A 16,348-nucleotide genomic window follows, 5' to 3' on the forward strand; every position below is an offset into this window, starting at 1 on the left:
CCACCTTTAAATAGGTATTTGCTCCAAAAGCATTTTATAAAAAAAAAATCAGATTTTTTTAAATATTTCTTTCTTTCTTTATTTAAATCATTGATTTTTTTTTTATCCACCCTGCTTGGTCTATTGTCATAGTGTTTTCCAAGTTGTGTACTTCTAAAGTGGTCATGGTAATTAACTTTCAAAATTCTTAATTCCTTGATGACAATGTAGCTTACTCTTTGGAACCTGTTTGTACAATTTGTTTTGTTGCGCATTTTATACAAATTGTCCCCCAAACACTTTAGAGTTAATCTTGCCCTCTGTTGTTTTTGAAGTGGTATAGACAAGATTTCAAGTGATGAGGTGCTGTAGGGAGACATTTTTAACACATGGTAGAAAATGCAGAGAACCATTTTCTACCACCAGTGAGTAAATATTGCAAAGGGCTAATGCTGGGTGAGCAGAGATTGACAAAGGTCAGGAACTTTACAGGAACAAATCCAAGGAGGGCTTTAAAAAGGTTTGAACTGAATCCTGAAATGGAAGAGGGTTGTGTTGTCATTCCTATATACAGAAGATTATATTTTTACCACATGCAGAATGCAAATTCCAGAGATTGGACTTGAGAAGGGGACTTAGTCAAGGGGACAGAGGAAGTGGTATACAAGGCAAAATTGTAGGGTTTGATGGAGGCAGATTTATGATATGCAGAGAGGAAAACTTGGATCAAGGATGATGATAAGGGTTAGACAATGGAGTCAAACGAAACTTCACAGTTCTAAAGAGTGGGAAGGAAAGGGAATAGGGTTGTGGTTGAGTGGGTTCCTTTTGTGTAAGGAATACACTTCTTTCTGAAACAGTAGCTCAGTTCGTGATGAAATATAAGTATACCTGAATGTCTCATGTTTTGTAACAAGGATTCAGATTGCATGCAAATCTATTTTCTTCTTTCACTAGAACGTACAGCCCTCTTTGAATTTCCCTGGGAAGATTCTGGGAAAAAAATTCATAATACAGATGCTTTATTTTCACGGGACTTTCCCCATAAAATTGTACCTTGCTGATGTTCAGATTTTACCAGACCACAGATATACATGTATGCTAGCAATGGTCAAATATTTAAGCACAGAATCTTTCATAATGTTAGTGTCCTCTTTTGTTTTTTTTATTTGGGTTTGAGGGGTATGCATTGATATGAGTATCTGAATCTGTTCATACTTAGTTTGCATATGGTACACATTTGCAAAGTTTCTTAAAAGTATAGGTCATTTATAAATGTGAAGTCAAACATCTGACTTATAAATAAATGTTAATTCTTTTTGTTTGTTTTGTTTGTTTTTTGTTTTTGAAGGCGTGAGTGAGGTAGACTACAGCCTTTATCCAGATAGAGAATTACAAGAGCAGTGGCTGAGATCTTACCTTGAGGCCTACAAGGAATATAAAGGTTTCGGTACAGATGTTACTGAGAAAGAGGTAGAAGTACTGTATGTGCAAGTCAATCAATTTGCATTGGTAAGTTTCTCAAGATTATTAATATATATACAGCACCCCGGGTATGCTTACTGCTTTCCAGCCAAATAAAACTGAGTTCCCTGTTCCAAGGAACTTGCAGTCTTAAATTATGCAATACCTGCCAGAAATCTTTAATACGATATTTTTTGAAGTGTCAGCTTTTCCTAATATTCTGATGGAAACCATTATGCAATGAATATTGTTCAATTTCTATTTGTTTATGTGTTAGTCTAACTCAGTGTAGATCTTTGGAAAGTAAATGGACTCACTGCTAGGCCTTTACTATCTGAATACCTTTAGTGGCTTTATTCCATAGGGCAGGGCCTTTGTGACAAGGTAAAGCCAACTAGAATCCATCATCTAGAAGCAACACGTTTAAGTTCACTGCAGATTTTCCTTCCACTCCTCTGTTTAACCCTCTTCGGTGGAGGAGCAACTGTTGTTCATAGGATATAGCTTCCCTCAAGCAATAGTGTAAGTAAAGTCAATTTGATTGAAAGATTTCTCAGTCTGAAAGAGAACCTAAGTCATGGAGGGCTCTTTCATATTGGCCAATAAAGGTGGACTGGCACCTAGTCCTCCTGGCTTTGGTAGTAAGGAATAGATGTCAGGATTTGAACTGACCCCATATGTAGTGAAATGAGCCTTATCCTAGATTATTTTTAATTGGAGAACCAAAGAATCTGAGTAATAGAATATTGAACCGTGTAACATGTATCTGGAGCAGTAAGTGTGTCCCTTCCATAGACATTTTCTAAATAGCATTATGGTTTAGCTTGATAGTTTTGTGGATCAACACAGGGTGACTGACTTCAATCAACATCAGTTTTGGATTTTCTATAAATTTAGCACTCTGATTTGTAAATGTTGAGTTGAGGAAAGTTAATGTGGCTTTGCCTTAAGAGTTTGATGTTGATATTTTTGTTTGTTTGGTAGCATAAGTGTATGTATATAGGACTTGACAGTAAATAAAATTTGTCAAAGACGAAAATTCTGTGTTTGAAAAATAAAAGTAACGCTAAAGTTCTTTGCATCAAACATACTTTGAAGACTGTAGGTAGGACACTCGTGTCCTGATGTACAGCAAGAAGCTGAACGTTGGGCTCTCTGGTCCTAGATGCTCGTCCTTCCTTCCTCTCCTTTCACTGATTTGCCTCTGAAAAGCTGTATCTGCTATCACAGTGCTGGAATATTGCTTAGAACTGACTTCCCAACACCACTTCTTAAAGCTCTAAATTATCTCTGGGCTAATTTAAGAATTGTCCAGGCTTGTTCGTGCTCTGTATAGGAGATCACAGCATGAGGTGTCATGGCAGCAGTGCCTCTTAGCCTGCGTTTACTTAGGCTAAAATAAAGTCTTTACGAGTGTAGCTGTAATGCCTGGTATGCCAGTGGATGTGCAACTCTGGGCAGCTAGTATGGCCTTATGATTCCAGTACTCTCTCTGACTTTTTGGCCCATATACATCTGACTAATCTATCCATGGCTTCTCCAATTTTCTGGCAAAGGCTGGTAGTTACAGTGAGGAATTTTGGTTGGCTTTCCAAGAGGATAATCCACTAGAAGAGTCTTTATTAGAAAATACTGCTCATTTGTTGTTAGTGCTGTTAGTACCAGCTGTGGTAATTATATTCAGCTGTCCCATCTACTTAAATGAGTAAAGCTAGATTTGCAGCTATATAAGTCTTTTTCAGACTATATAGCATTGTTCTTTGAGTGCTTGCTCATATTGATTCCAATTAGGTGCACACCGCATGCACAATCGTTGGAAGATTTTTACCCCATCAACACTCGGTGGGTTGGCTGAGGCACCCCCTGGAGCGGCGCCTTCATGGCGCCGGATATATGCCCCAGCCGACCCAGTGCCCCCTCAGTTTCTTCTTACCACCTGTGACAGTCGTTGGAACTGTGGAGTGCAGCGTAGCTGATCTCCACTCTCCCTAGCTTTCCCTCTTAGTACCACTCTGTCTTCCTGAAGTGGGGCTTTCCCCGGTAGACCTATCCGCCTCTCACGAGAATCCGAAATGCCAAGTGTTCTGCTCTCTACAAGGACACTCTCCGTGTTCCCTGTCAGACGCCTTCCTCATACAGTGGAAGGATCACCTGTGCTACGCCTTCCCTCCATTCCTGCTAGTCCACAGGGTCCTGCTCAAGCTGCACAGGGACAGAACTTGTCTGATTTTGGTCGCCCCAGCGTGGCCCAGGCAGCACTGGTATACCACTCTCTTAGAGCTCTCGGTGGACACTCCCATTCCACTCCCGCTGTGGCCAGACCTGATCACTCAGGACCACGGACGACTCTGTCATTCCGAGCTGCAATCTCTCCACCTCACAGTGTGGATGTTGCATAGCTAACTCAATCTGAGCTGTGCTGCTCTCGCTTGGTACAGCAGGTCCTTTTGGGTAGCAGGAAGCCCTCTACCAGGTCCACGTACTTAGCCAAGTGGAAGTGTTTTTCCTGCTCGTGTGCTCAGAGTCATACGGCCCCTCTACAGGCGTCAGTACCTATCAAGGGCGTGGCAATATCCATCAGAGTGCACCTGGCAGCTATTTTGGCTTTCCACCTGGGCGAAAACGGGCGTTCAGTCTTCTCCAATCCCATGGTCAGCAGATTTCTCAAGGGGTTGGAGCGCCTGTTGCCACAAATTCGACAACCGGTCCCTATGTGGGATCTTAACCTGGTCCTCCCCAAACTCATGGCTGCCCCGTTCGAGCCGGTGGCCATCTGCTCGCTCCTGTACCTTTCCTGGAAGACAGCCTTCCTTGTAGCTATTACTTTGGCGAGGCGTGCGTCTGAGCTCAGGGCACTCACATTGGAACCGCCATATACGGTGTTCCATAAGGACAAGGTACAGCTGCGACCCCACCCGGCCTTACTCCCTAAGGTGGTGTCTGCCTTCCATCTCAACCAGGACATCTTCCTCCCCGTCTTCTACCCAAAGCTGCACACCTCTTGACGGGAACAACAGCTGCACTCCCTGGACATTCGCAGGGCCCTTGCCTTCTACGTCGAGCGAACAAAAACTTTCAGGAAAACATTGCAGCTGTTAGTTGCTGTGGCAGACCAGATGAAGGGCCTTCTGGTCTCCTCCCAGCGCATTTCGTCCTGGATCACATCATGCATCTGCGCGTGCTGTGACTTGGCTGGTGTCCCCACCACCTAGGTAAGGCTTGGGAGTCACCTAACTGGAATCGATATAAGCAAGCACTCGAAGAAGAAAAGACGGTTACTCACCTTTGTAACTGTTGTTCTTCGAGATGTTTTGCTCTTATCCATTCCAAACCGCCCCTCCTTCCCCTCTGTCGGAGTAGCCGGCAAGAAGGAACTGAGGGGGCGCTGGGTCAGCTGGGACATATATCTGGCGCCATGAAGGCACCACTCCAGGGGGCGCCTCAGCCAACCCACCGAGTGTTGCTGGGGTAAAAATCTTGCGACGATCATGCACGCGGCACGCACACACCTATTTGGAATGGATATGAGCAACACATCTCGAAGAACAACAGTTACAAAGGTGAGTAACCATCTTTTTCATGAGCTCTGAACTTTGTTCATATTAATGTGGGGGGAGTTTTTGGTTATTGAACAGCTTAAGACTGATCTGTAGACCACACATGTTGTACAAATACTGTAAAATTTAAAAAATAAGGGTTCCTTTAATGTTGACTAGACGTCATTAAAGTGTGGGGTCACGTTAGAAAAAACAGGAACTAGAATTAATGAGTATTAGTGTAAAACGCCAAACTGCTACCATTAGACAAATAGATCAAAACTGCATTAGTGAGATGTTAGCATGCCTATGCTTTGAGATTTTCAGATGTGCACTCACACTGTACAGCCTTAGTGAAGGAACTTAAGTACAATACTTGGATTATGTGGATGCTTCAGGAAACAATTTAGGTCATTATTGTAAGCTTTTATTTACAGAACATAAATAGAGGTATGAAGTATCACTTGCAACATGGGTGGTCCAGAAATCATATGCATCTTTCACAAGGGGATTGTGAATCTGATGGCCACAACGCACAAGTTTCAAAGTTTATTAAAACACATTAGCAACCGTATAATTCATGTAATCCATAGCTTCAGTCTGACATTGAACATATGCTTACAAACTGCTTATCTAAACTTTAACAGGAAGTGGGGTCAGAACAGATTTGAAACTTATGGAAATGCTGAGTTTTAAGTGGTTAGTCCCATTAGCAGCACTGGAAAGTGAGGCATACTGGTGCCAAATAGTATCTAATATCTGAAACACAATCAAACAAGTATGTAGATTTGTAGTGGTTATACATTGCTGCAATTCTCTTTATCAAACTGAAGCATAGGTCATTTGTTAACGCTATTGAACAAGACCCTTTCTAGAAAGTGATTCCCATGTCACGGTGTTTTTTCTACACATCTAATTGACAGCATTCGGGTTTATAACACTTGCTGGTATCTGGTGTCAGAAAACTTACATTTTAGAACAAAATCTTTAATTATAAAATAACATTTTTGGCTTTTTTTTTTTTTTTTTTGGTGTACTTATAGAATAGTCCTTCAAACAAGCCATTTTGCTCATTCCTTTTAACATATACTTGCTTTACAGAACATTTAGCTAATAATCTTTCACCAATTATTTTCTCTTTAGGCCTCTCATTTCTTTTGGGGATTGTGGGCTCTGATTCAAGCCAAATATTCCACCATTGACTTTGATTTTCTAGGGTAAGTGACTGTACTATCTATAAATAACTAATCTATTTCCTCCATTGAAATCCTGACTTTCAGAACTACACTAGGTCTGAGTGAACTGATCCTGTTTTGTTGTTAATATGCTCAAGCAGGATGCTCCAGAGATGACCGTACACAATTATTTTTACAGTGAGATTCTGTCAAGACGACGGGTAATGTCAGTTCATCCATAAAAGTCTGGATTGATTGATTTGATTTTGCTTTTTGTGGGGGGAAATTCAACCCTGTATTTTATATTTAAAAAAAAAAATTATTGTGCTCCAGTAAATAGTGTCTTCCATGCAGGCATTATCCAAGCACTTGACAATTAAGCCACACAAGCATGTGTTTGGTAGGTGGCATTTGCATGGGAGAAGTAGAGGCACAGAAGGTAAATGGCTTGCTCTTGGTCATACGCTGTGTTTATGGCAGAGCTCAGATTTAAGAACCAGGAGATCTGTTCCTATTAAAAAATAAAATAAAAATTTCTTCCTTCCAAATAGCAAGGGACATTTAGTCTAATAAATTCTAAATATTTTTGCTTTTTAGTGTCCTTTTTTGAGATACTAGCTGATGTTATTGTGGGGTTTCATCAAAAGAAAAATGTTTAAAATTGTCAAATGAATGCCCCTGGCAGTATGAAGAAAAAATCCTATTAAGTTTATTATGACAAGATTGTGCATCTTTTTGGAAATTTTGCTGTAGCAATTAAGATGCTAGTTTAGTTCATACTTAAGTTACTAGTCTGAGTCAGCTTTTGACTAAGCTGATGAAATACTATGTTGAGATCATACTTTGTTCACTTGAATTTGATATTGAAACTCACTGGACTAGTGAATCAGTCATAAGATTCTCAAATGTAAAAGACACTGGATAGTAACCAGTAGATGGCACAATAAACCAAACAAAAGCATCACATGATACTGCACAAAAGCATGTTGCTGTTGTGAAATTTTACAGTAAGATTTCAAGATTCTTGCCATAAACATGATCAGACTCCTAAGGAATTCTCAGCTCTTTGTAACTTTTGTTTCAATTCTATCCTTTTAATAGGTACGCAATTGTTCGTTTTAACCAGTATTTCAAAATGAAGCCAGAGGTCACAGCATTAAAGCTTCCCGAGTAACGAAGAACTTCAGTGATCCTCAAGTGGATAAGCGATCCTTAGAATCCTTTCTGAGAACAGATACTGAAAAAGCTAAACATTTTGTTTAATTTCTGTAATGTTCACTTGGTTGTTTTGCTTTACAAATGATGCCTCTAAACAAGTCTTAATGTTAAATCTAATAAGAAGAGCATACCTACTGTTGATATAGAATGGATTAGAAACTTGCTAAATCTTTAAGGCTGTAGAGATGGCAATTTAATCCTTACTTAAGTAATTTAACATATGTTGTATGTGATTTATTTATTATGAATTTAACATGATTCCATTGCTGCTTTCATCAGTTTCTGTAAAGGTTGAGTGCAGGCAGTGAAACTATTCCAAAGGATTTGTTTTTTCACAACTTATTTTATTAAAGTGACATTAACTTATATAAAGACTGTACATGGTCAGTAGAGAATCTTAATCTTTAACCGTATACAAAAAAACTCAAACCATAAATAGTGGTAATTTACTCTTGAAATGCCAATCACTGGTACCGAGTAATTGAGGGAAGGAAAATGAGGATAAAAGCAATTTTCCACATCACAGTACTTTACATTTTATAACAAGACCTATCTACTTATTAGGGTTAAATATCAGCATTTTGACTTTCCTTCTGCTACTATTACATAATAGAAATCTGAAGGCTTTATGGCCACCTGATTATTTAGGAATGTGTGTAGTATCTGACAGGAAATGTACCAACCTTAACTTGTATGGGAGAGTTTCTTGTTTGTTAAATTTTTCCATTTATTTTAAAGACCACTATTCCAAAATCTCAAGAAATTCCTTTATGGAAGGGAATAAATCTTCAATTTTTTTTTAACTCTTCTATGTTCTGAACTATATATATATTACTGCAACAGGATAGACTATTGAGTTTAAAACAGTGAACATGAAATCCTGTTGCTCTTGGGAGCAAAACAATACCACTTCAGTTAAAGGATACATAGATTTTTAAACCTTTTTTCCTTCTTTCCTCATCTTTCCAGCTTGGATTCTTGTCTTTAAATACTTAGGTCCAGTAGTTATAGATTCTGTTACATTTTCTGGCTTTCTTCCTGTACTGATAGCAAACATATTAGTAGCCCAAAGTCTCAGGTTCAAAGAATGTTCTTGAAATGTGTGAGATTTGAACAGTGGGGCTTTGATCATCCTCAGTGTTTTTTAAAAAGCTATTATACCAAGAATGGTTTGAAGTACAAAATGTGAATTGAAAAGAAAATGTTTACTTTGTGACTGTATGTTGAGAGAAGTTGGGGATGATGCTTTAAATCTTGGAAGTTGCTGTCGTTGAGCAGTCAATCAATTCTGATGATTACTCTGAAAAAACTTTGCACTTTGGTCACTGAAGTGCCCAGATGTACAAAGTCTGCATGTATGCACATACAGTATGTGCAAACACACACTCACCTTAGGAGTAGATTTTATGGGGAGCCTGCTGCAAACTCGGCAAGGATATCTATTCACAATTGCTCTGTAGCATATTGTCAAATGCAGATGGGCTTTACAAAAGCATAGCTTGTTTCAGGATGCTTAAAGCAATGACATGGATGAAAAACTTTCACCTTTATACACCATTTTAAATGGTGGTCTGTTATTTTACAAAAGCAAGTTTTATTCCTTAAAACTAGTTTGTATTCATTCCCTGGTGGTTCCAACCGTGGATTTCTTACAATCACATTCTTAAAATTTTAATATAAATGGATAAACTTTTCATAAAAAAAAACTTTGAAAGTGGGTAAGTCTTATTTAGCACCTTACTAAAGTAGTTTATTAAATTGGACAGATTCTCTTCATAGTCTAAATAAAACTGACCAACTGACATTGCATGTCCTTCTGTAGCATTATCAAGGATGTTGCTAGAGCTCATGAAAGTGACAGACAGTGAACAGCTTTTTAATCTTTGTACCTGAAAAGTTCTCTCCTCGCTAAGAGGAATATTCTTCCACACTTACCCACGTTAAGTAGTACCTTGGTCCATAAGTTGTCCCTTTAATTTCGGCAAGACATCTCTTGGAGTAAGGTGCTACTTAGTGTACCAGTGTTGGAGCCTGAAAAAACCTATTTCAAGATAAAAACAACAACCACCCCTTTCCTGATAGAGTAAAGTGACGACAACTTCATTTCTGGCGTTGGTAACACACACATATTTGAGAGTGAGAATGTGGGAGTTAGCTTTTATTTTTAACATGGTAAATTGGAACACTTACCACATCCCCCTTTCTAACTATCCCAAAGAGAACTGTTTTAAAATATATACAGCAGTGTCTGTTTATTCTGAAGTACAGTCCAGCTCTTGTTAGTCCTAATTCTTTTCAAACTCTTTGGCTACTCAAGAGTAGTGTCCCATACTCTCTGATGAGAGAACCACAAGGTCCAAAGAAGCCCTGGTAATTTGGCCCAGAGAAAACAGCTGAATGAAAGCTTCCGGAGTAAAGTGCTGGCTGAAAGAGGCTTGTTAACTCTGTGAGCAAAGAAACAGCTGTTTGATTCCTACTGTGGGAAGCAGGACTTTACAAAGAATGTACAAACAGGATGGCATCAAAGAAATACCTGATTACATCATCACTCTCGCCTCCTAATGGAAACAGCCTGCTAAAACTTGAAAATTGGCTAACCATTCAGGCCAAAAGAGGGTGACACTGCAGATCACTCTTTGCAAGGAGGAGAGGGCAGAGCTAGGGTGTCTCCTTTGCAGTTTATAAATCCCATTGTCTCCCTGCCCTAGTAGCTCTTCCTATGCTGGTACTGTTTCAGTTTGGAATTGTACTGTAATTTTTTAAAGGAGGTGTTTGTTTATACAGTGCAGGTAACAATCTCTGCAGGGGAACAGGTTACTCCTTTAGAACGTAAGCTTTTTGTGACTGGATGTCAGCCTCAGTCATGTTGAGCTGCCAAATTCCACGGAACTCCTTTCACAGACCTCAAAAACACTTTGAGGCAAAGATATTATAAATACAGTAATCTTTGCCTGAGCCATTTTTAGGAAGCACGAGACTTATCACAGAGTTATAATAGGAGACTTTGCAGTATAGTAGAGACCTGCATTTTCGTATTGCGTATTAAAATCCATTTTAGAAAACATGGCTGTGCAGTGGCTTCCATTTAAGACCAGCATATGCAACAAACTTCAAATTCTTAGATCAGGTTGTTCGTGAGAGATGTTATTAGGAAGTAGTTACTTTTTCCAAAATGAAATGCCAGTCACCTGGAGTCTCATACCTCAACAGTTTTATCCAGAACTGCTCAGAATTTCCTCTCCTATAGAGGGTATTCTGCAAACATGTTCAAGGGGAACTTGGGATGGCACTGCAGGGTTCAAACTTGGGTTTGTCACTGCAGATACCGTACCGCCTGAACATGGGTGAACTAGTGACGCCTCAAAATAAGGAACTCCCATTTCGTTAAAATTCATTTCCTCATTCTTAGTAATTTGAGGCTACCTAAAAAGGAGGAAAATGTCTCGGAGCTCTAGAAACATCCATCCTGGCTTTGCGTTGCCAAGAAGATACTCTGTTGCCTTTCTGTTTAGCTAAAGGCTTGAATGCCAAACTTAATAACTTTTACTGTATAGTTAAACCTATATTGTAAATATAAAGAAGGTTGTTAGCAATGGCATTCATGCATGTGCAGCATCAGTCAATAGACCATAGTGGCCTGGTTGCTTTTGTAAAGCAGAATTGTGCGAAATTTTTTCTTCTGACACATTTCTACAATCAGACCAGGTTAATCCATGTCTGATTTAATAAGACACTTAAGCATCAAAGCTTTTTAAATAATAACCAGTGTCATGTAATTTTAAACTCATTCATGTAGCGTTCTTCTGCATTTGAAAAAGGAATTGTCAAACTGACTCACATTAACCCGGTCTGACTGGATATGTATATACAACAGTGTAAATAACCATTTGTAAATTAATGTGAATTGTACCGTATCTTGCATTTATGGACTTGTGTATTGCATTGTACTCTCTCCTATTTTGTAGAAATTTTGATGTAAAGAAAAAATCCAACTTTGTGTGTGCTGACTTTTTTGTTAAATTGACCATATTCAAGGAATCTGTGTTGTGAGATAATCACATACATTACCTTTAATGGAGCATATTTATGTTTCATGTTAATAAGGTATCCATTATAGTCTACTGCTGCCGTTGTCTGCTTTCCATGTGTTTTTATGTTCCTTTGCTTTTGGGGATAAATGAATAGTAATACGCTTAGGTGGGGGGAAGAGCTATTCTAGTAACAGGGCAAATTAAAAATGCTAATTAGTGGTAAATTTATTGTCTTTCAAGATAGGGAAACTTAAATCTGATACTCACATCTTAAATGTTGTCATACATCACGTGTCATTGGCAGCCAGTAATATCTGCTGAACACACGTGGAAGTTTTAAGTACGCTTCTTTAAGTCGTATTGTTCCTGTGGTGACAGAAGTTTGTTAAGGGAACACATAGACAAATTCCTAAGTTAGAAGTTTCCCATGTACATGAGCTGTGTAATGACAGGAGGATTAATTACTGTTGTGCAGCTGTGTATGGTATAATAAAAGGCCAAATAATTAATATACTTCTGGTTATCAGTTTCCAGAATGCTACAGTAGCTAAGGTACCAACTAACTAGTAGCCCACTCGTATTTATGGAAACTGGTGTCCGCTGGGTACATTCTTCCACCAAATCCTTTCCAAGCCTGGATAGGTAAAATAGAGGACTAGTACACCACTTCCTCTCTCAGTGTAAAAGCTGCCTTCCCTGGACTTGTAGTAAAATTAAACCGTTTATTGATGTCTTGCATGCGAGTTGAACAAAAGCAATAGTTTGAAGCAGACTTGGTACCGCTTTTAATAAAATAATCAACTGTTGATGCCAGTATTTCAACTTTGAAGGGAAGTTATGGCAACCTACAGGTATCTTCGTGCCCTTTGAGTGCTTACTGTAATATATTAACTGAATTCCCTTGGACATTAATTCCTTTTTTCTTGATGCAGTATCCTTTCGCTGTTTGGAAGCCAGAACTATTCCCATCAAACTTAGCCTATTCAGATAATTAATGGCCACTGTATCCACCATACAAGAAATAAAGACTTCGTATCATAATCAGTTCCTGGTTTAGGAAGTCCCCTGGAGATTAGGGAATTAACCTCAGAAGTGAAGCATTAAGTTTTGTACACCAGCTTGTACACCAGCTGAACATCTTGTTACATACAGTAACTTCCGTCTACCTTATTTTTAAACGAAGTTCTTTAGCTATCTACAGTGAAAACAGAAGAGCTTTGAGCCTCTTGCCACTGCTGTTTGTAATAGATTTGCTGGAAAACGTTGGTACACAAAATATGGAGGGTAGGAGTATTCAAATATTTTGGTTGTCAAGTTCACAAACAGCTCTTGGTGCAAGTCTATCTAATAGAAATATACCAGACAAAAGAGACACACACTCTGAAAAGGTATATATGTTAATATTGCCTAGGATCTCCAATGGCGCTGTTTGATGGTAATTAGATCCCAAAGGCCTAAGTGTCAAAAGGTCAATATTGGAGGGGAAGGGAATAAATCCAATTAAAGCACGTGTTTAGATTTCTGGTTTTTGACCTCCTTATACTTAGGCAGTTTACTGACTGGATCAGATTATAAAGAAAAGGGAGCTCATTCCAGCATGATGAAGCCTGGATTTCTTTAAAAAGGCAGTTAGTTGGTGGTTAAGAAAAGTTAAAGTATACCCTTATTTCCTTCCCACCAAAAGGTTTTGGTTTTTTTTTGTTTTGTTTTTTTAAATAGACATAGTCACGAAATACAACAGCAATTTCCTGATAAAACCTTCGTTCTTTGTACCAGTTGGAATGCAGTTCCTTTTGTTGGGGGGAGGGGGGCTTGTTTTGAAGGCTATCGGGAAGGTTGGCTGCATCCTAACTGGCTGTGAATTTGAGTTGGCTGGTTCTTCAGTGGGTTTTAATGTTTTGTATTTTGATTACTATGTTCTTAGATGCCCTTTGAAAAGGCTCCTCTGAAAAAATGTGCAGGTACTAAACTGGTAAAGGTAGCACCTAGTCCTACGCCATTTGTCACACCGTGCAGGATGTAATTACAGTTGCTGAACAGTAAGAGTTGGATCCTATTTCCAGAGATTCTAGTGCTGATGTTGTGCATTATCATAGCTGATTTTTTTTTTATACATTTGCTACTGTGGATTGAAGGCTCTTTGCTATTTGTTGGTTATGAGGGAGATGACAAAAAGCTGATCGTGTTCTTGTGCCATGTAGGTGTTCCTTTTGCTAACTGAACCGCTCGAGTGAGGGGGGCTCTCCGAGGTGGTAGAACCACACAAGTCTGGAGGGTACATGACTAACTTTGTGGCCTACAGACCTCTGGAATGGAAAAGAAAATGTGCAAATTGCTTTCACGTGTCAGTTGCGTGGTGCTGCTCTAGTGATGTGATGAGACCTTGGAAATTTCATTGTCTGACTTCAAGTGGCTTTACCAAATGAGCTGTTTGTGTAGTTTGTCAGTTTCCTAGTTACCGTAGCAGAGGGAATCTTCTAAAACTGTATTGTACTGTATTTTTGTCTGTGCACAATTGGCTAGTTTGCATAATATGAAATATTTGATTCTTTAAAATGCTGAGTAGTCTAGAAGATACTCTTCCTTCAGATGCTTTAATGATCGCTGCTTCATTCACTGTCGAGAAAAGTTGATTGAAACGGTCCTGTAGTGTCAGAGGAATGGTCTGAGCACAGGACTGAGAGCCATGAATACCAGCTAATTCAGGAATTGATATTGATTCCCTTTGTGGCCTTTGAAAGCTGTTTAGCTTTTCTGCCTCAGTGTCCTCAACTTGTAGAAGTGGAGAATAATTTACATGTCTCCCACGGATGTTGTGAGCATTAACTTAATGTTTGCAAAGTGATAGGAGTTGTAGCTTCATGTAATGCCCCTGACCATTTTTGTTTTAAAATCACTTATCTTTATATGTATATATATTTTTTTCACATAACTGGGGAGAAATGCACACAAACCACAATGTGAAAGTGACTTATAGGGGGAAACAGTGTAAATTGCCAAACACAATGTTATCAAATGCACAAAATAAACTGGAAAACAAATTCTAATCTTTGTTATAATTTTAGCTGTTTACTTCTCCTGATCGTAGCTATGAAATCTTCAGTCAGAAGTGTGTGGAGGTTTTTTTATTTGTTGTTGTTGCAGTCAGTGACCCTTCTTTCATTTGTGTATCTCAGATACAGTCTGTGGTAGTGTAACGCAGTGTTGTACATAAGAGCTTTGATTAGTCTCAGCATTGAGAATGTATCAGTATCTTAAACAAATATAACTTGAAGTAGATTTGTTGGTTCACAAATTTGTATTAGCCAGCTATCCAAAGCCCTGTAACACTTGTAAAGATAGGACTATGGGATAATAGGAATACTTTCCAATGTCGTTCCATTGTTCCACAACATTTTTTCATTGTTTTCTCATTTTTATGTTTCTGTTAAGTCATATGTCCTGTGAATAAAATGGTCCCAATCTTTAAAAAAATCATTTCTATGTCATAGAGTTAACATATGTTCTGTTCATTCATCAGCTTTCACTGGAATGAACAGTGTTTCTTTTGACCGAAACATTGGAGCTATGTTATAATAAAGGCCTTCTACCATTGATTAAATGAAGGAATGTATCTTTCAAAGATTTATATTGTGTAAATAATTTAACTGGTTGTAACAATAAAGCTGGTTTCTAACTGCATTATTAGCATATATTTTGATTTTGTTTCTCACTTGAGCTACCGCATGCTGCTATCTTTAACTATTGTCGAGGCTACATATTTCTATTATAAACACCCATTTCCAGGTGTTCATGACTCATCTGGAAATAAAAATTCCCTGGGGCTGGTACTTGGCTTACAAAAACTATAAGCCTATTAACATTTCTATTTTACAAATTAAACATTGCTAGGGCCATTAACCAGTACATGTTTTAAAAGGGGGAGGGAGTGGAGAAGGTATGACTCCCACTGCGCTAATAGCAGTCAAGCAAATGACTAGTGCACATACAATAGTTAACTACCTTCCAAGAAACATGCTGTGGATTTTACTATGCATATTTAGGGCTGGATTATCACAAAAAAAATCAGACCGGTGTGACATTAAGGAGGAATCCCCTTTGATATCTGTAGGGATTATTGCCCAAACTGATGACACAATCTTGGCCCTTTGTGTTCCGAGGCTCTAATAGCAGTTGACGTGATAAAATGCAGCTTGACAACATCTTACTGGAGAGGCATCCCCTCCCACACCAAATAACACCCTGCCATTGTTCCATCCTAAAAAGGGGGCATGATTTTGTTAGTTGTGGCCAAATTATTTATATCAAACTGTCTGCAATGAGCATATGGGGTTGGGGGGGAATATTCCTTGAGCCAAATTCTGCTCTCTGTGTTGTGCATGCAATGCCAACTGCTGTCAATGGGATATATATTTAGAATAAGATTGAAGAGGGCAACATTTCCCCCCCCACACCTCCGATTACATGCATATACATTTGAAATAATGTCTGACCCTTCCCATATATAGGGGGAGATAGAAAAAACATGAATGCAAATGCAAAGTCTAGTATTTGAGCCTTGTGCAGTGACCTTACAATGGACACTAAACGTAATTTAAATGTATATTTTGTTGTATTCTTTTTGCCCTTCATCTGCTCTCAGAGAGAACATTAACTGTCGGCATATTTCTTTGAACTAGGAGAGTAGTGGTAGTATGTTCACACTAGTGAATGCTACAGTTTCAATTGTACCCATTGTACAATGGGCTTAACATGCAGAGAGAATTGTTCAACATACTGAAACTCACTTTGCAAATCAGTGACAGAAATACAATAAAGGAGTGCTGCCTAACTGTTCTCCTCTGACAATGAATTTTCCCTCCTCTTTTACAATAATTAATAATGCTCATGGTAATAAATACTCACAGTTGATCATCTAAAACCATTTAATTCTGTCGGCTTCACT

General features: G+C 38.7%; 1 protein-coding gene across 1 annotated transcript in view; it reads left to right on the forward strand.

Annotated features, from left to right (window-relative positions):
* ETNK1 (ethanolamine kinase 1) overlaps positions 1 to 15,078 on the forward strand; it is a 58,716-nt gene extending 43,638 nt beyond the window's left edge. The window contains exons 6-8 of the mRNA XM_074937714.1: positions 1,331 to 1,491; positions 6,123 to 6,196; positions 7,256 to 15,078. Coding sequence (XP_074793815.1) covers positions 1,331 to 1,491; positions 6,123 to 6,196; positions 7,256 to 7,328 — 308 coding nt within the window. The 3' untranslated portion in view covers positions 7,329 to 15,078. The remainder of the gene's footprint in view (positions 1 to 1,330; positions 1,492 to 6,122; positions 6,197 to 7,255) is intronic.
* The last annotated feature ends 1,270 nt before the right edge of the window (positions 15,079 to 16,348 follow it).

This window comes from Natator depressus, chromosome 1 (assembly GCF_965152275.1).
Source record: "Natator depressus isolate rNatDep1 chromosome 1, rNatDep2.hap1, whole genome shotgun sequence".
In the NCBI taxonomy this organism is placed as follows: domain Eukaryota; kingdom Metazoa; phylum Chordata; order Testudines; family Cheloniidae; genus Natator; species Natator depressus.